This window comes from Drosophila santomea, chromosome 3L (genome assembly GCF_016746245.2).
Source record: "Drosophila santomea strain STO CAGO 1482 chromosome 3L, Prin_Dsan_1.1, whole genome shotgun sequence".
Lineage (NCBI taxonomy): Eukaryota > Metazoa > Arthropoda > Insecta > Diptera > Drosophilidae > Drosophila > Drosophila santomea.
The window spans coordinates 8,602,158-8,627,737 of NC_053018.2; the positions used below are offsets into that span (position 1 = coordinate 8,602,158).

The 25,580-nt window shown below is 39.3% G+C and overlaps 2 protein-coding genes across 2 annotated transcripts; both read left to right on the forward strand.

The window, feature by feature from the left end:
• The first annotated feature begins 736 nt into the window (after positions 1 to 736).
• LOC120447501 (homeobox protein 13) lies at positions 737 to 24,517 on the forward strand. The gene is made up of 4 exons (XM_039628901.2): positions 737 to 1,749; positions 19,328 to 19,564; positions 22,723 to 23,060; positions 23,135 to 24,517. The coding sequence occupies exons 1-4, from the start codon at positions 1,258 to 1,260 to the stop codon at positions 24,000 to 24,002; spliced, it is 1,935 nt and encodes a 644-aa protein (XP_039484835.1). The 5' UTR covers positions 737 to 1,257; the 3' UTR covers positions 24,003 to 24,517.
• LOC120447502 (eukaryotic translation initiation factor 4E1) lies at positions 24,345 to 25,495 on the forward strand. The gene is made up of 3 exons (XM_039628902.2): positions 24,345 to 24,871; positions 24,929 to 25,116; positions 25,167 to 25,495. Exons 1-3 carry the CDS (start codon positions 24,525 to 24,527, stop codon positions 25,325 to 25,327), a joined length of 696 nt encoding a protein of 231 aa, XP_039484836.1. The 5' UTR covers positions 24,345 to 24,524; the 3' UTR covers positions 25,328 to 25,495.
• Positions 25,496 to 25,580: the final 85 nt, after the last annotated feature.

Here is a 25,580-nt window from a genome sequence, read left to right on the forward strand (position 1 = left end):
GGGAATTAGACCGGGGATTACTCAGTTGGGGAACGAATGCTAATGCCTCCTTAGAAGGGGGAAATCGTAAAACAATTTCCATTGCTCAAGCGATATTATTAGTTCCATTGAACAAAAGTTTCACTGGAAAAAACACTTTGCTTACTTTTGAAAAAGAGTGTAGAAACCACTACAATTCCATTTCAAATTAATTGGAATTATCTTTATGATAAATTCTAAGGTTCAAACTACCCAATTTAAATTTTTAAAATAAAATCATATTCCCCTTTTACAATACTTTCTACGTTTTCTTGTAAAATAAAATATACATACATCAACATTTTTTGACGGCGCCAAAAATTAGCTTTTCTTGTTCTACATTTTGGAAATCTGTTAAAAGATTTTAGATATCCTTGAATACTAAGTTGCTTCTGCTTAGCTTTACTTAGCCATTAAGCAAATACTAAATATAAAAACAGTCTTGATAAAATGCATTTAATTTTTGTTTTTGGTATATTTTGGTAAAACTTCCACTTCTTTTGACATACAAATGTAGGTTTTTCGAAATGTGTAGCATAGTTTTAAGCTTATCTTGAGCGTTACAGCAATGTTAATAACAGAACAGTTAGCTGTTAAGACTCTCTTCGGTTGCCTTGGAAACTGTTAATAACATTGGAGATCGAAATAATAACCTAAGCAGGGTGACCCAAGCACAAACCGGCTGCGAACTTATCGGTAAAACTTACAGTTGGGTTTACACCTCGGCCGGGAAAAGTCGCGCGAGTTTCAAGACGCAGCAAATTGTGAAAAAGTTAAAAAAACAAGCGATTTAAAAGCATATAATATTAACAGCACGCAGTAGACAATAATTAAACGAATCAATATTGCCCAATACTTCTGTATTTTAGTGCAGAAAAGCTCAACAATTTGGACGAAAACAAAAACTAGCTCCGGCTTTATGAATTTTGTTAGTGTTGTGCGCGCGCGAATAAATCGCAGAAATTGAAATTGATTTCCATTGAATTTCTATTAAATTGTATTGGAAACAAATCGTTCGAGTGTCAAAAACAAATTGATTTGTGTGTGAGTGTGTGTGAAAGTGAACTTATGGGTGCGTGAAAAAATGCAATAATCCAAAAGGGAAATATCACAAAAGAGGAAAAAACATCAACAATGCCAATTTAAAAGAGACCAAAAAAAGAAGTAGCAACGAAAGAGGCAACAAAAGGGAAAATTCAAATATAGATAAATAAAGAAATCCCGTTTTAGCCAATAGAAATGCACAAAACCACAACAAACATGCAGCAGACAACGGATCTTGACTTTGATTTCCAGATGCCGTGTCGCTATTTCAAAAGTTCTTTTGCGCGTTCGCTTTCGCTGAACAACAACTGCAGCAGCAGCAACAACAACAACAACACTGCCTTGACATTGCTCAAGAAGCCGCCAGCAAACGAGGCCAAACTACAACAACAGCAAGACCAACAACAACAGCAGCAAAAGCAGCTGGAGAATCAGGAATCGCCAGAGAGAGACAGCGAACAGGATTCCCCCTGCGCCACCCCGCCCCCCGCTCTGCCAGCACGACGTCACACCGCCAACATGATACACTTTGGCGCCGCTAATCAGCTGCTCACCGCCGCCCAGCCGCCCCACCCCGCTCTCCACCTCACCCCTCAGCATCCCCAACAGCAACCACCGGCACAGTGCGCCAGGAATCTCAATCTCGTCTGGCCAATGCAAGCGACACATCAGCCAGCACAGCAGCAGGTTAGTACAGTAGTACAGTGGTCTCCGCGCCACAAAGAATTCTCGGAACTAGACTTCTCAAGAAAAAAAAATATAAGAAAAGAGTTGGGCTACACAAACAGCTATAAAAGTTTTTGCTAAAGATGGCGCTAGTAATTATCATAAAATTATTTGTGAAATTGAATATGTTTTTATTTGGTTCAACAATAAATATAAGTGGGAAGTACTTTATAAAAGTGTTTACTACAATTTTAAATAGACGTACAAAGAATGTGAACGTTTTTTTTAGATTAGGAAACCTCTTTAATTTTATATTTTAGTCATTAACAAACAACATAACAAAGTTAGTACGATGTTATTATGCATTTTTGTAATTATTTATTTAACTTAACTTTTTTATGTTTCGGAAGTTAAAGAAGTTCTGCTAAGCGAGTGCCCACTGTATCACTTAATGCTTTCTTTGCGTGGAACGCGTCTCCGCCTCCCCCCTCCCACTCTGCCCCACATCCCCCCGGCTCCCTTGCACTTTGCTATGTTGCCTTGGCATTAAAGAAATAAAAGTTGAGTTTCCTTTTTGGAGCAACTGGATATTTATGTCACCTTGTTGTTTGTCACGTAGCCTTGACAGCCTCCCCTTAACAACCCCACTCTCCCACCCGCCCCTCTGGCACTCACTCTTCGCCTCCTTTGGCGTCTTGCAGTTGTTGTTTTTATTGTTGTTGTTGGCCATGGTATGACAAAGTTTATGTTTCGCTGATTTTTTAAGGTCAACTTGATTTATGTGCGAAAAGTGTCGTGTGTGTGTGGGTCGAAATTGGAGAGTAAACTTCACTTGGCATTGATAAGGGTGATAAGGGGGGATAGTTGGGGGGTTGAAGTGTTTGGAAGGGGTGTATGTAACATTTATTAAGTGTCTCAACGAATTCAGCTGCGAATATCAAGTGGACTTGAAAGTTGCATCAGGGTAACGCAGCTAAGAAATTGGTAAAGAAAAACCTTAAATGAAAATGTTTTTCCTCCGTAATGTTTCAATTTCATTTATCTTTCAATTAAGGCAATACAAAATTTAATAAATATTTTTACGGTGTCTTATAAATCACAAATTAAAATATTCAGGGAACTTCAATAAATGGCCATATTTCACTTGATTTATTGAAAACATAAATTTATTTTTGCTTTTCATTAAATGAGCAATAAAAATGTCAAACTACAAAAATGGAGAATGCATATTTAAGTTATTCAATAAAAAAAAAGAACTTCAAATTTCTATATAATACTATGAACGAGCTATCAGAAATGTTGCATATTATATTGTTCTTGATACCTTTTTTTCATGATTAATTTACTAATCATTTTTTCTTATTAATAATTTTCCGCTTTGCCTCACTTCCTTGATTTTCCTTTAACTGTTTGCAAAATTTTCCATGTTTTTACAGCGAATTCTTTATGTTTCCTCTGCCCTTAAATTAGCGTTTTCCACCTCCAATTTTCACTTCCTTTGATTTGAAGGCCTATGCCGTCATCACACAACCCCCCAACCCCCCAACCCACCGCGCTTTCCCCTCACCTATGACCTTATCGAACAATCACAATATTTCCTCAATTCGTTCTCTGGCAAATATGCCATAATCACCCACCGATTCCGCTGAAAACTCAAGCGTAAACATCGAAAGCAAAACTTTTGTTTAAAGAAAATGCTAGCAAGGTCTTGGCCTAAGCGGCAATTAGCCAAAGAATTACCGTGTGTTGTTTCAGCCCCTTCTATATTCTGTTTTTTTTTTTTTTTTTTTTTTGTTATTTTGGGCCTAGAGCGTTCATTAGGGCGTTTTTGAAAAGCGACTGCGTGCAAAGGTCAGGCCATAATTTAATGATCGGATTGTGGACTGGCGATTTCCCAGGCCAAAAACGATTTTCGTTTTTGGGACTGACTGCAATGGCAACAGACATTCAACAAGTTGATAGCCTTTTGTCTTGGGCATGCAAAACTAGTGGCAATCGGATATCCCCCATTCCCCATCCCCAATCGCAAGCCTCATTACGAAATGTCGCCAAGATTTTGCGGCTTTAATAGCTGCCGATAAAACGTAATGAGAAAAAGTGGCAGCAAAAGCTTGTTATTTTATATTTATATTTTCCTTTTTTTCTTTATGATTGTCACTTGATATTGTTGCCGGTTTCGTTGTCGCTGCGGCCTCTTGGCCACACTTGAATGGCTCCGTTGTCGCATTATTTGAATTTTTCTAACGCAGCTGCTGCTGTTGCTGCTGCTGTTGCTGCTGCTGTTGCTGCTGCTGTTGCTGCTTTCCCTACTTACAACTTGCAACTTGTGGTGTAGGAGTTGCATGCTCCACAGTTGCATCCTCCCGCGGTGGAGAGTTCATTGCATTGGCTTTTCACTTTCAATTGCCTGGCGGTGAAATAAGAAATAAAAACGACAACAAACCGCATTCGTTGACAGCTGACTTACCAACTACAATGGCCATCGCTGGCAGGCGTGAATAGAAGTCAAATTACGTTGACCTTACGGGTTGCATACTATTACCCAATCCATCTGGCACTGAACCCATCGAAGTCGAGCTAAGTTACGGCAACTAACTTTTTTGTTAGCCATGAATCCTCCTTGAACTTGGCAAATAATGCTTAATTACACTTTTCAACTTTACTGGCATATTCGAATATATTTTTCAATTATAGGCACAAATCTTTAAACTTATCTCTTGCGAAATTCATTTGTGTTGCATTACAATCTTATTGTGTGTGGATTTCTGCGCTTGAATGCTTATAATTTGCATGACAAGTGCCTTAATTAGTATTCCAAATTACACTAAGTATGGCATTTCCTAGCCTTGATTTTCGGCTACTCCCTTCTCTATTCATACATCATAATCTCTTGTGATTCGGTGCGTTTAGCTCGAAGATTGTCATATCGCTGAAATGTCTTTATTATGCCAGTTATAAGACCATGACCAGAGTATGAGTATTACATGGTAGCTTTTTTGCCTCTTCTAATTGTCGTTTAGTGTAATTGAAGGTAATTTCGTAGCATAATAAGGGATCGCATATCAAGCTACTAAATGAAGTTTGAGGCGAAGCGTAAAAAGTGCCTACGCATAAATGCTCCAAGTGACAAGAGTCTTCAATAAGGTAAAAAGTTAAAAAGCTGATCTAGCTTCGTGAATTTCAATAGGGTCATAAAAACCCATGCTCAGCAAGTTCTACTTTATCGAACGAGAAGATATATTATTTATACAAAAGAAATTAATACAAAATTTATTCGATTTTAGTTACTAGGTAAAGAAGAAAGAAGTCGAAGTAAGCAATGTTGTTGCTCTAAGAATTCCCTTATATAAAATCCACAACTGAGGCACACTTTTTACAGAGTTCATTGGCTTACCATAAACTCCGTAAGCTAATGCAAATTTCATCTCACATGCTCCCATTTGAAACGATGTCCATATAAATCTGCAGCTTTATTTATTTTCGCTGGCTAAAAGCGAAAGAAGCAACACCAAATTTCTTATAGCACTTCGTTGGAAATCCCAGGCCTCATCACCGCATCATCGCATACGTACAATATGTACGATATGTGGGGGATATGTACATATATACGATTTCTGGGGGATATGGAAAGAGTGCTCCCGGCGGCCATTCGGCCACAATTTCATTCCATCTGCTCGTCAATCGTCAACGTCACAGAAGTGGGGCAAAAAGGGGTGCGGGGTGTTGCAAGTGCTGAGGGGGCGTTGCAGAAGTGCAGACGCCACTTTGCCCCAGGTTGCATTACGCAAAGAGTGGAAAAAAAAGTGCATATATATTGAAGCATGACGAAAAAGCTAATTTGGTTAGGAAGGCTTTCTTTATACTCTCCATTAAAATTGTTACATCAAATTTATTGATTAAAACAAGGCAAAAATAAAATTGTTACATCAAATTTATTGATTAAAACAAGACAAAAATAAAATTGTTACATACAATTTATCGATTAAAACAAGATACAAATAGGAAACATTTGCGACGAACATTTATTGGCATTTATAAAGCCAAGAAACTAAAACTGAATGAATTAGGTGCATTTAACTCAGTGCGACGCCGTAAAACCAGGTAACTTTTGGGCCAAGACTGATGGAGAGCCATTAAAAAAGCAAAGGAATAAAATGAATGTGTCTGCTGAATGAATATGGTGCACTTGGCGCTGGTCACCAAACGCATCAGGGAGTTGATTGTCCCACCACCAGTCCACATAGCCCCCCGATTTTCCCCACAAAGCTCCCACATAAATCGTGAAGCAAAGGAAGACACAGAGAGAGAATTTCCTCGACAAGTGTGATATTTATTTATAGCCTGGCTAACGCGTGCGAAAATTGCATGGACTGAAAATGGACGGAAAAGACCAAAAAAAAAAAAAAGAGAAAAAAAAACAGGGAAAAACACTGAGAGGAGAAGATGAATGCAGAAATGGGTTAACTTGGCTTGAATGTTTTATTCATTTATAGACCGGCTGTGAGTGCAATGAATGAAATGCATAAAAGGCGAAGAAGAAGCTGAAACTGAAGAGATCATAACAATTTCTTTTCTTTTGAGATTATTTTGAGATTGAATAACCGTAACAATCGCAACTGTCAAGACAATTTGGGAAATATTTTAAAAGGAGCTTCGTGTCTGCATTGGCATTCCAATTTGGCCGCGTACTCCATGGCTCTATGGCTAAAATCTCAACTTGGCCAAGTATTTCCATTTGGCAAGTCTCTTGATTGACGGACTGCAATGCTGAATGGCTGAATGACTGAATGACTGGATGACTGATTGACTGACTGACAAAGTGAGCGCGATGGCTGGTCCAAGTCGTTTTGCATTTTGGCCTGATCGTGAAAACGTCTTTCATCGCCGCAGTCTCATTAGGCATTTTCCCAAGCCGGAAACTATTTGGCCATAATATTTGGCCATCTCACCAACTTTTCTGCGCTTTCGGATTGACACATTGAAATAGTTAGCGTTTACTTTGGACTGGTTTAAATAAAGTTTGCCTTTCCATTCCATTTTACTTTTTTATTTTTTAGTTAAGTTTTATTTGCGTTTCAGCAATCACTTAAACGCCTGGAAAGTGAAAAGGAAAATAAGTAAAGTAGAGTACAATTAGGTTTGGTAATAGAAAAATTGCTTCACATACGGGGAAAACAGGTTCAAGTGCTTCCACTAAGTAATTGCTGAAAAATCAGGAAATATCTAAGAGAAGGGAATGCTATTTAAAGCTCTTCAAACGAATGGAAATTCTAGCAGCCATATATCTGTTGCACGAAATTTATGTCTATCTTTATTAAGTCAATTAATCAAATGCAGACATAAATTTCGCAGATATCAGATTTATTTGGCATGAATTTTAGCATTATTTTTATTTCCTCCAACACTCAAAGTAAACAATGTATTTAAATGAACTTTTTTTCATTTTGTTGTTTAAGAATTTTTGGATTGAATGTTTATCTTTCCACGAAAGTAAACGCTGCAAAAACTGAAAGTTATGAGTACAGTAAAGATTTTTACTAGTTATTCAAAGTTGAAATGAGTGAATTATATGATACACTACTAGCTTTTAATACAAAAATCCTAGAATTTAAATTAACCTGCAAGCAACACAAGAAAACTGGCAGGTTTATAAGCAAAGTTTACTGGCGTGAATCTGCCAGACCATGACCATCTATGCCATATAACAAAAGTCTGAGAGACAAGTTCTCTCTGGGTTTTTCTGTCTGCTTTTCTGCAGTTTCAGTGTGATGGCTCACAGCGAGTTCATCAAGTGTAAAACAATAACAACAAAAACGGCCGCAAAAAAAAAAAACAACAAAAAAATTGGTTTAAAAAACCGCTCAGCAGAGCAGCAAATTTCAAAAGGCGGAATTGCGCCGATAACAAAACTACAACAACAATAGGAGCAACAAGGTAAACCGAAATTAAAGTAAAACATCCATCCAAAAAACAAAAAAAAGTTGGACCCGCAGTGAACGCGTTTCGCTGCGTTTGTCCGCGTTCCCCTTCAGCAACCACCCTCGCGATCGGCGAAAAGTACAGTGGGACTTCAATAACTGGGAGTTCTTGATAACAAAATATCTAAAACTTAGTTGGCTTAGAACTTGTGTGAGTAGAATACGCTAGACTTTCTGTAGTATTAATCTCAGAAAAATATGACTCATTCCGACAGTGTGTAAATAATATTTGAAAACATTTTACATTTCATTCTTTATAATTTTGATAACATTTTATGCTCACAATTTAATAAATTCTAGCCTCGACAACAGCAACAATTGCCGGCTCTTCTGGTTGCCTTGGTCTTTGTCTTCATTTCTTGAATTCTCCCATTACATGTAGCGAACATATGTCACGATGAAGACGCAATCAAAGCAATCAAAGCAGGAACTGCCCACATTTTCCCCCAGTGCATTTTCCATTTCTGTGTGCGGAGAAACTCCTTTCCTTTTTGCTCATATAACATTTCTTTGTATGAAAACGATTGTTTTATCTAGATTTTGATTTTTTGTTTGGCTGCGTCTGAAGCGTAACAACTAAATTAACAACGTTTAGATTAAAACACATTTTAAACAAGCTGAGAAAGACATGAAAAAAGAGGGTCAACAAAGACAGATTTTGTGGGAAAATGTGAAATTTCATTTGAAAAGGGTTCTGGGAGGGTTTTCAAAACCCAAGACAGCGTGTGAAAAGTAAGCTTTGCAGGGAAACAAGAAAACCCAGTGAAGCGAAAATATTTAAATTACTCATAGGACTATTTTGCCTTGTGCTTAAATTAATTTATATTTACTCACCACAGAAAACCTTTTGTTTGCCAGAGGCTCATAACTAATTTCAGGGCTTAAGTTGCTTAGTTTCAGCTTCATTTTAAAGCAGCGCCTCCCCAAAAAAAGATAGCCAAAACAAATAAGGTCAACAGCGCAGCTTATAAAGGTCATGGGGCAATAATAGGGGGTGGTTCTCGTTTTGGGTGGTGGGCGGTGGGCGGTGGTCCATGGAATGGAAATGATGCCCCAAGTGACAGAGGAAAAAGATCTCGACTCGAGGTTGCGAATTCTTTGGCTGCATTGCAACAATAACAACAACAGAATGCAGAATGCAACAGAGGGAGAAAGATAGAATGGCGCAAATGCAGAAAGAGAACGAGCAATGAACATTGAAATAATGATAGCCCCGGGGTGTCGCGAGAGGGGGGAAATGCGGTGGAAAAGCGGAGGAAAAGCGAAGGCATATCTGTGGATGCTGTGGCTCAAATCAAAATGCAGCCAAAACAATGCAGCCGGCAAGACAATGGAATGGGGATAGGGGATCAACCACATTGCTGGTTGGGGCAGGGCGGGGGGAGATAGAGAGGGAGGGGGGAGGCCAAAAGGGGAGGCAACTGCACCCCACAATGCAGCCAGACCATTAATGAAAATGGCCAACAGAGCTGCCACCAAAATGCATGGAAAACTGGCAAGAGCGCCGCACAGAAATGCTAGAAATGGAGATGGAAACTAAGTGCACTCGCAAAAATAACGTTGTGTTTAATAAATTTAAATTTCATAAGGAATATTGTAAAGGAAAAATCATAAAATCATTTAAAACACAATAATTGTATACTCCTTTGTTCAATTTAACAACTTTAAAGTAACATAATGAGTATAAACCATAGTTTCCTCTTTTAGTCAGTAAACCTTTTTTTTTTGCTGTGTAGTGGGGTTTGCCCGCATTGTTTTCATTTGCTACGTTTTCGCATGCTTAATTATGGCCATTGACATGCAACGTGTTGCACTAGTCCGAGCAGCAGCAGCAACAGCAACAACTGCAACACCATTAACAAAAAGTATCTGCGAGATACACAAACTAATAAGCAAAACAGGGCTCTGCTGGATGCTGGCTTTTTTGCTCTCTGCCCTACAGCCTATCAAATTAATCATTCCGTATCACATTTCGCCAGCTATGTATGTACATTTATAGCTCTATTTCCCCACTTTGGTACGGAATTTATCTTTCTTGGCTGCGACATAAATTACACGCATTCGCTGTTGGCGGAAGGGAAAAGAGCTCTTTAAATTTAGTTTATTTTGCACGCTCGTTTTTTTTTATTTTTTTGCTGTATTTTTGCCTGTTTGGCGGCTCATAAATCTCATGGTTTACAGTTTGCCATGCACAATATTTTAATTGCCGCCACTGTTTCTGTAAATGTATCTCTTTCTGTTTCTGTATCTGTATCTGTAAATGTATCTGTATCTGTCGGGCTGAAAAGTATCTCACGAATTGAGTTGCAAGCGCGCCAAGTATCTCGCAGATAGTGTTTATGGCCAGACTTTCTCTATGGCCATTTAAAGTTCTAGTTCAGGTTGAATGGAATTCGAGTGGAATTTATGGCACTTGTGGCGTTTGCACAAGCGACAAGTAAGCAAATAAAGGAACTAATAGACTGCACTTAGTTTATATGCTTTTCATATTTTTATTAGCAATTAAACGTGTTTATGTTTCATGCATTTATTATTATTAGCATAAACTGGAAATATAATTTTCAAAATAATTCTTTTAGCCAAAAAGAACATCCCACACTCATTTTCCCAATGATTCTGCAACTCACTTCCTGACTTCCCGTTTAGATTTCCATTTTCATAAGTGCTTCTTGGCCACTCATGTCTCCAATTTTGCTGGCCAAAATTAAGACGCTAATGAGCCGTCTAACTACAGACGCACATTAACTTGAATTGAAAAATATTATAATTAACAAACGAATTCGCGGCTCCCAGCTGAATATATGCTGAGTGGTAATTAAACGCAATTAGCCAATTTAGCATGGGTCATCAGCGGCGCCCAAGTCGCGCAAAATGGTCGCAAAAGTAGCAGCAACAAAAATGCCAACAAGCCAACAACACGCGACTTCCGTTAGAATCTAAAAAACATATTCGAAATGTTGATGCTTTTTGTTGTTGCCGTCGAGAGCGTGCAAATTGCTGTCCCAATTTTTCAAGCATAAAAACAGCCGAGTGAAAAAGACAGCGCTATGAAGTTGCTTAAATAGAAAAAAACAAAAAAGGAAACAATTTAAAAATATATTTTGCAAGTCGAGTTAGGCAAACGAATGGACAGACACATAAAAAAGAATTATTATGTAATTTTCGCTTTACTCTTTTTCTTGCCGGCTCTTTTGTGCATATTTCTTGGATTTCCTCAGCTATTTTGTTTATATCTTTTTTTTGTGATTTTTTTTGGTTGGACAATCTGAGTTTGGATGTGAATTGGGGAGTGCTGGGCATTTATATAAGGTGTGTTTGCAGTGGCAAGGCATTTGATCTATAATTGCGGCGATAACCCAAGTGCATTAGATCTTGAGGTGATCTTGGGTTGATTGGTTTTTTCAGCGCATTTTAATTACATTTATGTGGATACGATCATGTTTTCCAGCTTGGAGAGAGTTTTATTTGAACATAAAATATTTTTTAAAAAATTAGGTGTTATTAAAAGTTTATGATATATCATTCAAGTTCCCAACTCGATTCTACAACAATGTGTGGGCGGGCCACAAAATGTGACAATTGAATCCATATGCCACACACTTAGTTTCAAATGGCTTTGCTCACCTCATGATGAACTTTGATATGCTTTTGTATTCAGTTCGTTGAACCTTTTGCCAAAAAAAAAAAAAAGCCGCACACCAGAAAAGTGAATTCTGCCCAAAAGCACTGGAAACCAAAAAGAGTTTGCCGAAAGACATAAAAAATAAAAATATACGTAATGAATTGCCTGAGATGCTCACATGGTGTAGCGTGCCTGATAAATAATGTAAAAATGCTGAAGTTAGCTGCGGTCGCCGACGACGTGAACTGAAACTTTAAGCGCAAGTCCAAAATTATGCAAAAAAAAAAACAAAACAAAATAAAAGGCGGAGAGAAATATCGTAAAACTAAATCGCAGAACACTTGAAGCGTGTTGGGGCTCTAAAGTGTCTCACCTGCTAATCCCCAACCACCCGCTTTTCCTAAAAACAACCAACCACCCACAAATCCGAGTGGCCTTGAAGCCAACTGGGTTTCAAGAAATCCTTGACATTAGCTCGGCAAACAGTGGAAAAGAGAATGAATGAGTGGTGCTGGCTGGTGCCTGCCATAGAGTTTGCCCACCGAAGTGCTCCCAATTAAATTGCATTTTCGGAGGAGCTCGAGAAAAGGAGGTTGCCAACAATTGATGTAACCCGTCACATACACAAACACACTGAATTATGTGGCAGCCACAAGAGGCGCATAAATAAAACCATTCTTCACCCAGAAAAAAACATAAAAATTACGCCAGAATCGAAGACAAAAAAAAATCAAAAATCGTGCTGAAACCTCTGTTCAGCTCATCATTTATGCACAGGGTGTTCAGACCTTAGTCCCCTTTATTCCTGCAGGCCCCACTGTTTCCCCACCATATCCCCAATGTTTCCTCACTGCTTCGCACAGAAAAAAAAACCTTTATTCCAAAGCAGCGGTAAAATTTGCTGCACGAGTGTCGAACCTATTTGTAGTTATCAGAAAATTAAAAAGAACGTGCCAGCCAAAGCGGCTAATAAATGGGGCTCCACACTGCAGTGGGGAGGTGGGGAAATGGGGAGTTGGGGTCTTCAGCCTATGTAACATAGGTAAGTAACATAAGGAGCGGTCGTGCGAATGCGTTTAACTGTGAATTCTGGGCGCTGAGTGAATTAAATTGATGCGAGCACAAAGCCCCACGAAATGGAGCCAAACGACAGCATAGAAGCCAATAAAAATAACAGCTAATGGAGCGAGAAAAGGTGGTGCTAAAAGGTACCGAAAATACGTAAATACCTAAAGCTCCTAAATCAAATCTAAATAATCGTATCATTAAAGTTGCTTACAATATTTACAGACTAAAAAAAAGGGAATTTCATCTATGACATACAGATAAATATATTGAAAAGGTAATAAAAACGTCTTAAGTGTTTTAATAGCTTACATTATAGCTTACATTTAATTGTAGTCTATACTATTTTCATCCATTCTTAAGTTCTCTGAGCAAAGATAGAAGTTAAATTAATCAGCTTAAAGTGCTTTAAAGTTTTTCAAACAGCTGCGGCCATGGCTAAGTTTAATAACTCTTCAGTAAAGGGCAAACTTAAATGAGGAAGAGAATGCAATTACCTACCCATTCCTACTAACTGATAAAAACAGGTAGAGTTGGTTAGAAGCATTCTGTGCAGTTCAGTTCGCTTCGGTTTGGGCCTGGCCCAAACCATCCGTCAATAGGCAAGCACAATTTTCCAGTTCCGCTCTTTGCGCACTTTGCCTGTCGCTTTGCATTTCCGTTCTGCCCCTCCACCTTTCCCCAGTGCCCCTCCTTTGCCTGGTCACCGAAGGCCAATGGCTTTATGGAATAATGTTTAAAAAAAATACGTATACGTATATATGCCGTGAAAAAAACAAGTCTTCGGCCCACAGCAAACTCCCTGTGAAAACGTAAAAAAGAGTTGGAACGCGAAGTCCGGCTGGAAAAACGTTTTCGCACTCAATCAAATCGGAAAATTTAATTTCGTGTAGCCAATTCGAATGGTGGAGAGCCATCAACATCAAACGTCAGAAAGCAGTTCGAATCTGGCCAAATCTCAGGCGTGAAGAAAAGGCTTCTCGGGGCCACGACGAAATCGAGAATCGGGAATTCTCTATTAATTCAATTGAGTTCTCTGGGGCTTTATATTTTTTTCCTATTTTTTTTTTTTGGCTTCATTAGAACGGAAAGTTGCTCACGGACAGCGAGTTTAATCGAATTGCGAAGGGGCGTAATCAATCCATTTGCGTGATTTGCAAGAAACATTCTCCCAGCTCGCAAAAAAATAAGAAAGAAACTCTGATAGAAACTCTCGAAAAACATTTCTCAAGTGTTTCGCCCTAGGGAGCGAACCAAATTTGCTAAAAAAAAAAGATATATACCTCAGCCTCTTGAGTTCTGTAAAAAGTGCCTGCAACTATCAGCCGCAGGCCAATTGAAACCATTTTTGATTGAACGAAAGAAAGCTCTGAAATTACAGAAAAAATATCTGCCAAAAAATGAATTGAAAATTGATTGACAAAGAGAAATATGCGGACTGTAGGTATTAAAATAGACAAAGTAAACACAAACAGATGGGAGTTGAATAATCGCGTGTAAAGTAAACAGCGAATATTAGATAACTGGCAAAAATATACATTTGATATACAATTAAACATTAAACGCATAAATGGCTCAGTGTGTGCGGCAATTAAACCTGATTATCGCCTGAACTCAAAGTTTGTTCAATTAATATTTACACGGCCAGGTGGAAATACAAACAGCCGGCGGTTGTATGACAGCCGCGGGTAAATATTGAAAGATTGCCGGAAAAGTTACGGGCAAAGCTTACGGAGTTTAATGAAAAAGGAAACTTACGGATTTCGGATTGACAGGCGACCGGAACAAGCGGTTGGACAGAATGGTACATTGACAGATTGACAGGGGAAAAACTTATATATATTTATATACAATATATGCGTCTGTCAGTTGGGAAAACTTTTGGTGTCTCATTTAATGCTCGCTATCAATCAAATGGATATCACTTAAGCATTTCGTTAATTAAGTTCTGTTACTTGTGTGGCTAAAACAAGGGAATTTCAATAAAGTCTTTCATTAAATAATTATCTCATTAAATTGATTTAGTATCTATTACATAGTTAGCTACAAAGGTAAAGGTAGAATCCTTAAACTTGCGTATCAAAATGTAATGCAATTCATGTTTCTTGTTCCTTTAAATCCTTTTTTATTCTTACAAACAATTTATCATAATTTTTCCACAATAAATCACGTTAAATAGATCCATTACCAATATTGCAAAATATATTATCAAATTAATTAAATTTCAATACACTACCCTGTATATAAATCGACATTCATTTCGCCCGAAATAAACGCCACATTGGAAGGTCAGACAATTGAAATAGATTATGCGTAAAAGGGCGGCCAACAAAGGGGGCGTGTCGGCCAGCGCCCACAAACAAAAGAAAAGCAGGAAGGTGAATAATTGAAAAAGGTGGGGATTCTGTGCCCAGCAAGACAATGAGGAAACAACAAAGGGCTGCGTTCGAGCCCCATTAGAGGGCCATTTAAAACACATTTAACCACCCCGCCGAACAGCCAGGCTAAAACCAAATCAGCTTACACAACAAGTAAACAAAAGCCAAGTCTGTCTGATTGTTGGCTTTGGCTTTGCTTTTGGTTCACTGTCAATGCAATTGGCGGGAATAGCTTGAATACTTGTACACATTTATAACAGGGAAGAGACCACAGCAGCGCACTGTGAAAAATGTATATACATGGATTAAACTACTTTAAATAATACTTGCCTCTTAGTTTCAACTAGGTTTTTTCTTAAGTTCCAATAATAATAATTGTTTTCTTTAAGTAAAGTTCTTTCTTGCAGAAAACAGTAATGATTTCTTTTCACTGTAGACTGCGTTAGACACTGACACATTGCATTACCTTGAACTACGTTCAAGCCAATCATTGGCAACTTTGAAGCTACTTTTTTGGTCGAAAATACTCGTAGTTCCAGCTGAGGGCACACGTCACGCAACATTCAAATGTTCAGATGTTCAAATGTACAGATGCAAGTGCGAGTGCGAGGAAGTGGGATTGGGATTGGAGTAAAATGATGTTTTGAAATTAACCCAATTTCCGTGCAAATGACAAAATGAAAATGAAAACGGAAAACAAACGAAACGAACGAAACAAACAAAAACCCTGCAATAAAAATGCGCAGAAATTCCTTGGCAAAAGCCATCGTAATAATAAACAGCAATCAGCGAATCTTTTAGATTGCCGACACAAACAGCTTTAAAAAACCACAACAATTCCAGTTTGTCATTGTTTTGTGTGTTTGTTTTTGGTTTTGTCATGTGAGAAAGTCGTGCCAAATGCAGATCTTTAACCATTACCATAATGACAATTATCCATACAGCCGCTGATGGAGCGAAATCCAAAGTTGAATTCCATTCGAGGCGCTCCGAATGCAGCTGCTTACAAATCGCTGAGCAAAAGCAGGCATTTACCACCCACTCATTACAGCTTCTCATCTCATTGTAATGGCATAATATTTTCAAGCTCATTTTTCTTAGCATTTTCATTTTTACCCATTTCCTTGCACTTTCTGTCTGTCTGTGTGTGTTTGCCTTGAAAATGATACAAAAGGGGAAGTTGAAAGTGTGCCAGGCATGGCTAAAAGCGAAATAATGCAAAATCTTAAGCCCTTAATCGAGTTAGTTCGAGTTTTGGTCTTGGCGATGAATAACATTATTTGGCCGGCAATTAGTTGGGGTTAGCAATTTGTGCATAAACTTTGCTTTTAACGCGAAACATGCAAAAACTTAAAGCCCTTTTGCATAACTTTTATGCATGACGGGGAGGAAAGTTTCATATTTAATATATGAGTTTGTTAGCTTAAAGTGTAAACTGATTTTCTGAAATATATGTAGAATAGAATGGCACTTTGTTCTGCCCATCTTCCTGTTTGCCTTCCTGCCTCTTGATAGAGAAAAAAAACCCCTTCAATTTCCACTTCCTGTTGCAACACTTTAATTAGTTGCAGCTTCATTGTGAGCAAATGGGGGCTTAGTTATTTAGTCAGAAATGTTTTTGTGATCGCATTGCAGACTAAATAAACCGAGTCGGATCTGTTCGAGATTGTGGCGATCTCGCCAGCGAAGCGTGAACTGCTATTTGACCCTTTTTCCCCAACAGCCACACCCACTCACACACACACATGCATTCCCGCCCCCTTTAACATGCTGTTCTAGCGCAAAACAATTTAAATAACAACGACATGGAGTTGGTAATGGAGACGAGCCAAGTTCCATGGCAAATGTATGGCCTGGGAATTGGCCATCATCGCTGCATCTCTTTCGTGCCAGCACTACCCATCTCTTTCGTGCGTGGCAACCCTTTTTAGCACACTTGTTGCTATGGCTCCCCCCTTTGCCCCCTCCCACCCAAATCTCCTTCAATTGCAGATTACTGGAGCATGCAATTGTTGGCTGGCTTTGCTGTTGCTGCCTATTTGAAATGCAGATTTCTTCTGCTTGTTGCGGCGCTCTTATTTCATTACATATAAATAGCACATTGACGAGCTGGGGGGCAAAGGATGGCAAGTTGGGCTCCCTCTCAGCGTACAGTGAGTTTGGGAACTAATAAACTAACTAATCACATAAACCTATCTACCTACCTTAAGTATAACAATTATTTTTATTAGGTCAGCAAGAGTTAGAAACAGAGTTAAATAGCTAATGAGAAAAAGGAAGTTAATAGAAAAGCTTTTTAAAACCTTTTCATTTGGTTAGTGAACTACTTCAATGATACCCACTGTCATCTTAGTCAGCTTTACATCCCTTGCATTCACATGTAAATCTGTAGATAGAGATGGGAATGTGCAAGATTCTTTAACTGCAGAACGGCAATTGCATTTGCAATTGACATTTTGTTGCCAACGAAGAAAACAGGCAAGTTCTAGATGCCAAAGTCTTGGCTCCGGAATGGGGTTACATAACCCAGTCTACTTCGCATTATAAACTTATTCTTGCACTATTTTCTACCTGCTTGTTCTGCTGTGAATTGTAACGCGCATTTTAATTAGTTTGTTTGGGTTCCGAGCTCCACCCCATGCAAATTAGTTGGAGTCGAGAATGTGGGAGATAAGTTCACAAGAATCCAATTATGCTTGCAAAAGTCTGGAGCCAAAGTTGAAAACTGATTACTTGAGAAGTGGATTTTCTATATGCATTATACTCTTGCATAATTGCTTTTCCGTTTAGAGTGCCATGGAAATGAAAATGTTGTGCTCGCCAAAGATATTTTTAATTAAAACCAAATGAAAATGCATTAAAAATAATTGATAAGTAATTCAGGTAACTCGGAATGCAGGAAAACCGTGTGCTTAATTTCTGGGAATATTCTCATATGCATATTAGGCAGAAATACAAGAATGCATAAATGGGAATATGGGAAACATAAGTTTTTCACATGGGAAGAGTATTTTAGGTTAGAAAGGCAGTTAAATCGGGAAAAAATATTCTTCCTTCAACACTTGAATTCCGGAAAAGTGTTTAGTTGATTCATTGGGTGAAAAGTAAATTGTATACAAATTATATGGTCGAACAGCCATAATTACGGATACAATATTTTAAGCAAATAGCATGAATATTGCCAATGCACACGCTTAAAGCTGTTCATTAACAATTATTTATTTCCTTTTTTGGCCTTTGGGGCAACAAAATCATTTCATCTCCCCGCAAAATCTTGTTTTTGGCCGTTATGCCTATAATCAATAAATCAAAACCAAAAACGAAGCAGCAAGACAAAAAAAAAAAAATAAATAAACTGCAAATGCATTAATTAACAAGCGTAAAATTGCACCAAATTGAGTTTTGAGCTGACCACATTTTTTGGTTTTCCCTGCTGCACTGGAACGGGGGGCGTTTGTGGCCTGTGTGTGGGCGTGGCAGTCTGGAAAACCGCAAATGATAATTTGCATTGTGCCAATAACAACAAAGCAAACATTTGCAATCAAATTCGATGAAAACTCTTTTTTTTGTGTGTGTTTTTTAGTCTATGTCTTTTTGGTAATTTGCCTTGTGGGCAGTGGGCAGTGGGCGTGAGCGTGGGCGTGAAAAGTGGGCTAAGAGAGATTACATCATTAGTTGGTCCAAATACTGGAGGTCAGACTTCAAATGATTTATGTAGCAACCTGAAGAGTAATTGTCTTTTTCGCGTTTTCTTTATTTCGGCTTACTCCATCATTTATTAATAAACTAGCTATGTAAACAAAGTTATGAACAATTTTGTAAATATTTGTTAACTTCGATGGTTTTTAGTTTGTCAATAGAAAATTTGTATACAGTTTTTTACTTAAACTAGCTTAAATTTAGCAAAATCTTTTCCAGTTTAACTGCATTTCATAATCTACTGCTTTCCTGTTTTTTAATTTGTTTCTTCACATTTTATAATAACTTCTATAAGTTTCCCCATTTAAAATTTCGAGTTGTGGGTCAAAGTCTTTGAAAAAATGATGTTATAAAAGAAAAAGTAAGCCGTGAACATAAAAAAAGGGGCAAAAATAAAAACAAAGTTATATGAAAACATGGTTGGCCAGAGTCAAACGGGTTATGCGCTTGACCAGCTAGCTGGCTATATTCACAGCCTTAATAAATGTGGAAAATGTTAAGTATACCAGAAATTTAATGCCATGGAGTGTGTGTGGAGTAACGTGCAGTACAAAATAAATACAAAGGAGGAGCGAGTATTGTATAAATAATTTTCTCTAATTAATTGTACAACTTTGGATGGTCTGGCTGGTGTTAAAGCTGCTCACCTGAGCCTTTCCGCTTTTGGTGGTTTTCATATAGGCGGGATTTCGCATTAAAAGCGAACCAGCCACTGGGTGGTTGTCCAACACTTTGACAACATTTTTCAAATCGCAATTTTCGTTTTTGCCCGGCTAATTTAACGCGCATTTTTCTGGCATTTTTCCTTAACTTATCCATATATATATGTATGTATTTATTTGTGACAACATTTGCAGGATGCCAACATCTTGGCCGCACCCAGCCACCACATCCAGAGCCACATTTATGACTTGCCACAGCAAATGCAGCCACATCAGCACCACCACCACCACCACCAGCAGCAACAACAACAACAACAACAACAAAAACAACAGCAACAACATCAGCAGCAACAACAACAACAACATCAACTAAATGTCGAGGCTGTCATATTGCAGAATCAGGTGGATACATTGCATTGGCAATTGAAACAGGTGAGTGAATGAGCCGGCGAAAGGCAGACCAAGAAAAATCCGCAACCAAACAAAAGACTCAAGACACAAACGTGACTTGTGATTTCTGTTCTCGACGTGGAGGGAACTGTGTTAAGTGCCAAGTGAACCCAACAACCCCACAACCCCACAACAAACCCCATCTCGATCTCGATCTGCTTTGGCTGAACACTTCTGTTTTGCTGCCCTCCTTGGATCAACCTGTTTTCCTGTCTCTGGCATTTTTTATTCAAATAGTTCTCACGCTTAATTTACTCAAATCGGAATGGAAATGGAAATGTACGAGATGTGGAGAGCGATTCCGTCATCAGACATACTCGCTTGTTAGGTTCTGTTCTTTTACACTGTAATTTTTGTGAAGAATTCTTTAATTGGGAATAGTTTTATTCTAGCAAATTAAATAGTTCAAAGAAAAGGGTATTTCTATAAAAGCAAGCTTTAAGAAAAGGGTATTTCTTTAAAAGCAAGGTTTAGGTTTTCAATATCTACTACTCCAAATATCTTCTTATATAAAAACACCTTTGTACCTATAATCTTAATCTTGTTTAATATTTTACCTGTGTACCAATCGAGGCACTTCCTTTCCCCATAGTTCCCAACTGCCCCATCGCAATTAGGCGGCAGAATTCTTCTCGGTCGCTTAATTATAGACTCGCAGTGTGGTCGGTCGGGTCTTTTCTATGGATGGCTTTGTTCTGGTCTTTGGTCATCGTGTGTCTTTCATTGTCTTTCGACCATTTCCTTTGGCCAACAGCTGCATTAATTTTATACTTCCTCACAAAAGGTTGCTAATGGAGCTGACGGGTTTCTGCCGTCTGAAGAACCTTACTGTTAAAGTGAGAAGCGCCACGATTGAATCTTAACAATTCTGATTGGTATCTATATGGTGTGTAATAATAAGTTGGGCATCAATGAAGTGACTTGGGCATTCTGAAAATGCTTAAACAGGATTTCTAGAGGCACTCACACAGAGTGAATTGATTAAATCTGCTGCAAAGAATTTACAAATTATAGGTAGGTTTTTTAGCTTGGGTAATGCGAAGTGCAAGAATTCGTGGGAATCTCACTTTAAATGGGATGTTTCTAGGATCTTTATAGTTCCTAAATTAGTTTTGGTATTATAAACAACTTAAAAAATCCAGTAGCTTGGGTTTTATGTTATCTTTATAGTTCTTTAAATAGTTTGGGTATTATAAGTAACTAATAAAAATCCAGTAGCTTGGCACTTATGTTTGTATATTATAAGCCGGAATAAAAGCCATAAATCTAATATTTCAACTTCTGCTGAGATATGACCATGACTAATTTTTCCCCAACTGTCTGAGATTTTCCCCAATCGAAAACTAGACCAGTGCACTAAGCCGTCTTTGCTCCCAATTGACCGAATGGAACTTTGAACTCGAAACCGACAAAATGACCTTCAACGTTCACATTGGTTACGCTGAGATCTGGGATCCAACGTGGTCAGTTTCTCCCCTCCGAACACTTTCAATTCGAGGCTATTCTATGCAACGCATAATCAGCCAACGGATGCCGCTGAAAGAGCGAAAATATTTACGCTTTCATTTCGATTTAATGCGCTTTAAATGAGCCCCAATGAAGTTGACTTGGAAAGCCGGCGATCTGCGCTTTGGAAAATTGCAAAAAGAAAACAAAGCAGTGACCAGAAAAAAAAAAAAAATTGAAAATAATAAGAAAAGATAAATATTTTCTGTAGTTTGCTACGTTTCTTGTTTGGCGAACGGAAAACTAAACTGGGTTAGAAGGCAGGAAAACCGCGTTGGAAAAACGTTTTGCCATTATAAATGAAACGAAAAAACCATGCAGGCGTGGGTGGAACCCAGGCGAGATTGATTGATTGATTGAGTAGACGATGCAGTCGATGGGAGGGAACCGCATTTAATTTATGCACCGTGGAGATCCCAGACTGAACAGACCGGTGTAGCCAGGAAATGCGTTGAATGTGGAAGCTGCTGCCAGGCCAAGCGAGTCCGAATTGGAATCAAAATCGGAATCCGAATCCAAGTGCGAGTGCGAATCCGAATCCTCTCAGCTCCAATTGCTCGACAATGGCTGAAACACTTTGGGCATTAATGAAATTAAACAAAGCATAACAAATTCGAAATCAAATACAGCAGCAGCAGCAGCAGTAATGCGCCGACAACAATTTCCACATCATTTTCAAATAAATCTCAGACACACGAAAACAATTCGTAATTCGAATGAAAACCTCTGGCTAACACGCAGTAGGAAAACCTCCGAAAACGGAAAAACGTCCAATGGAAAATTAGCAACAATTTTCAAGCGTTGCAATAGCAACGAATGCATCGCCAACTTACATAATCAGCCAGACACCAACTATTTTGGCATCGTGTGAGAAGCCCCTCCAAAAACCAACATATATATACATATATATACATACATATATATACCCACCCGTTTTGGCCAATTTTCAAATGGGAGGTGGGCGTGTGCCAGCCAGCCAGGTGACGGCAATCGGCAATCTTAACGCCTTTTTGAGGTCTCTGCCAATTTGGCAAGCGCCATAGTTTCGAATGGCATTTGATAATTAGACAATTTGGCCCACAGAAGTTAACCAAAACTGACATTACCCCACCATCAACTTGGCCAAAGATGCTGATATGGCCCAAAGACCCACAGGCACAATGAAGTGAAGAGAAATGCGCAGAGTAAGGGGCGCGATAACAAATCAAGTGAAAGTTTTTATAGGCTGATGATGATGCTCATACTGATGCTGATGCTGATACTGCTGCTCCACAAATGTTTGCTGCCAAGCAAAATCATTTATAATTAACATAAATAATAAATTAAAGTCATCGGTTCAAATGCATTATCAATGTGTCAAAGCAATGACCTGGCACATTGGAGCAAAGCTGTACGACTTGGAGGGGGAAATGCAAAGTTGGAAATGAGTTGGTCGGCGAAAGGTCGATTGAATAGGATTTACATGAAGATTTATAGACAACACAGAGCTGAAAGCACACTTAAAATATGGGCCATAAAGTTTCTGAGGTTACATTCCCAAAGAGAGAGATACAATACTTGAATCTAGCCTAATAAAGCTACTAGCAATATGAACCTTTCACGACTCTAAATCACTTTATAATCCTAAATTTCAGACCGAAACCAATTGCGAGATGTACCGCGCGGTGATGGAGGAGGTAGCCCGCTTCTTTGAGCGATACCAACTGCAGCAGCAACTGCAGCAGACGCAACGCAATGGTGAGCAGATTGCCCGCTCCAAGAGTCTGCATCATGTCCATGGAGTGGGCAACACCTCGCTGCAGAGCGATGCCCGGGATGATGACGCCTCCAGTGGCGGATCCGCTTCATATCTACGCGCCCGGAGCAGCACCAATTTGATGTTGAATAAATCAATGCATGCCATGGATGAGGAGCATAATTACGAGACGATTGCACCAGCCGGCAGCTATAATGCCTTCAAGGATTTCACTTGGTAAGCTGACATCCATATCAGTGCTAATAAGTTTCGAAACTAATAATAAGCAAATTTATTTCCCTCCGCCAAAGGCGTCGATCCCCAAAGAAGTCTGGCGGCAGTGGCGGTTGCAAGTCACGGCTATCGGCACCGGAGGCAGCCGAGGAGAAGCTGAATCAGGAGGCCTTTCGTTTGGCCAGAACCATAAGGAATCTACTGCACACCTCGGAACAGCAGCCAGATCTCACACAGCCGCGCCACTCGCTTGCTTCGATTTCATCGCTGCCCTCGGGAAATCATCGTCTATGCAAGGGAAAAACCAGTTCGGTGATGACACTGCTGACGCCACCATTGCACAATTCCACGAGCATCATGAGTGCCACACTGGAGACACCATCACCGGGCGGGAAATCAAATGCGGAACTCATCTTTCTGCGGGCCAACAACATGCGCGACTCGCGGCTATCGCTGCGCAGCTCCACCGACAGTTCCGTGCATTCCACCATCTCCTCGACGGCATCATCCTCCTCGAAAGTGGAAACGGACGAGGAGACGCAGACCCAGACCACCGCCAGCAACACAGCCATCAGTAATATCATCAGCAATAGCAATAGCAATAGCAAACCCAGCAGCAATAAGCAGAGCGGTTCCAGTACCGAGGATGAGAGTGGCTTCAGTTCGATTAGCTCCTTTCACGATGTCGGCCTGCCCCTGAGTTCCACCTTGATGAATGGCAACCAGCGGCGCCTATCCATGTCCTCGGACAGCAGGAACTCCACACTAAAGTCCGGCTTGAATATGGTGGGGCTGCCTATGCAAAACCAGACACAAATTCAAGTGCAGGTTCAAGCTCAGATTTCCACCGGTCCATCGCCCTCGAAAACCTACCGCAATGCGAATCGCTACCAGCGCTTCTCCACTTTATCCAACGAGGATGCAGCCGCTGTTTTATGGGTCTGAAATAATTTATGAATCTATTTGAGATACTTTTCAAAAAATGGTTACGAATAACCTTTTTTTTTAATTTTTGTATACCCCGTAGCTGTTTCGATTGGTTTTCTCTAGTGCCTCCGCTTAGTGTTAAGTTGACCATTGAATATAGAGTGCATACATTTTCAGTTTGTATGTTATGATTTTTGTAAGAACCAAGCGCGCATTTCTATGTTAACAATATGTAAATTGATTTGTCTTAAGTTTTGCAGTATTTATAAATGAATAAAAATAATTTATATCATAAAACCAGCATAGTATACTGCTTATTTTACCTCATTTGTTGTGCGTGTGTCATTCTTTCACATCCTTCTTTTCGATACGTTTCGTTTAGGTCTTAGAAAAATGTGCTAAAGTAATTCTGGTTATTAGTAAGCAATCCCCACTCGAATCCCAACTAAATTCGTTGAGACCACAACCGTTGCGGAGGTCACCATATAAATTAAAGTAATCTGTTCGTAGCAAAACAATAAAAACCATCATCACAACAACATGGCCAGTGCACAAGTGCAAAGTTTTGATTTCAAGAAGCAGCAGGATCAGCACCAACAGCTGGACAACATCCAAAAGCATCAGCACCACGAAGGTGTGCCACAGGAGAGCAAATCGCAGGAGTCCATTGATGAAGAGCTATGCCAGGTGGAGTACAAGCATCCGTTGGAGCATGTGTGGACGCTGTGGTATTTGGAAAACGATCGCACCAAGCACTGGAAGGACATGCTGAACGAGATTACCGAGATCGACAGTGTGGAGACCTTCTGGAGCTTGTACTATACCATCAAGACCCCATCCGAGCTGAAGATTGGATGCGACTACTCCATGTTCAAGAAGGGCATTAAGTAGGATACAATCATTGCACATTGTTAGAAGCTAACTTAAATACTCTAATCCCAAAGACCAATGTGGGAGGATGAGGCCAACATCAAGGGTGGTCGCTGGCTGGTCACCGCGGGTAAAAGTGCCAAGGTGGAACTGGATCGCATTTGGCTGGACATACTCCTGATGATGGTGGGCCAGACCTTTGAATACTCCGACGACATCTGCGGCGCTGTGATCAACATACGTGCCAAGAGCAACAAGATCTGTAAGTGTATTAACTATGATCCACATTGATATAGAAAGTATGCATTACAGCGGTGTGGACGGCCAACGGGAGTAACGAAATGGCCATTCTGGAGATCGGCCAGAAGCTGAAGATACTCATGCGTGTGCCATCTCATAATTTGCAGTATCAACTTCATTCCGATGCAATGTGCAAAATCAATTCGGGCCTCAAATCGGTTTATACACTCTGAAAGCGAGCGTTTGGGTCCTCTACGTTGCTATATATTTTTATTTTTGTACACCAGATTCGTATGTGTGGAAGATTAGATTGGCTTAGTGTATATGAATATTTACTTTGAATTGCCCTTAAACAAAATTGTCTAAGATACTAAATTAAAAAACCAAATTTCCTACGCGCAGCAATGGCATCTTTTGGGGTGAGGTGAATACTTTGTGACTGTGTAATTCCTTGCCTACTTTGCAGCTTTAAAACTAAGAATAAAA

Coding starts and splice junctions, on each gene's coding strand:
- LOC120447501 (XM_039628901.2), top strand. CDS start 1,258: ATGCACAAAACCACAACAAACATGCAGCAGACAACGGATCTTGACTTT. Junction 1,750..19,327: donor ATCAGCCAGCACAGCAGCAG/GTTAGTACAGTA, acceptor CAACATTTGCAG/GATGCCAACATCTTGGCCGC. Junction 23,061..23,134: donor GCCTTCAAGGATTTCACTTG/GTAAGCTGACAT, acceptor CCTCCGCCAAAG/GCGTCGATCCCCAAAGAAGT.
- LOC120447502 (XM_039628902.2), top strand. CDS start 24,525: ATGGCCAGTGCACAAGTGCAAAGTTTTGATTTCAAGAAGCAGCAGGAT. Junction 24,872..24,928: donor ATGTTCAAGAAGGGCATTAA/GTAGGATACAAT, acceptor CTAATCCCAAAG/ACCAATGTGGGAGGATGAGG. Junction 25,117..25,166: donor TGCCAAGAGCAACAAGATCT/GTAAGTGTATTA, acceptor TATGCATTACAG/CGGTGTGGACGGCCAACGGG.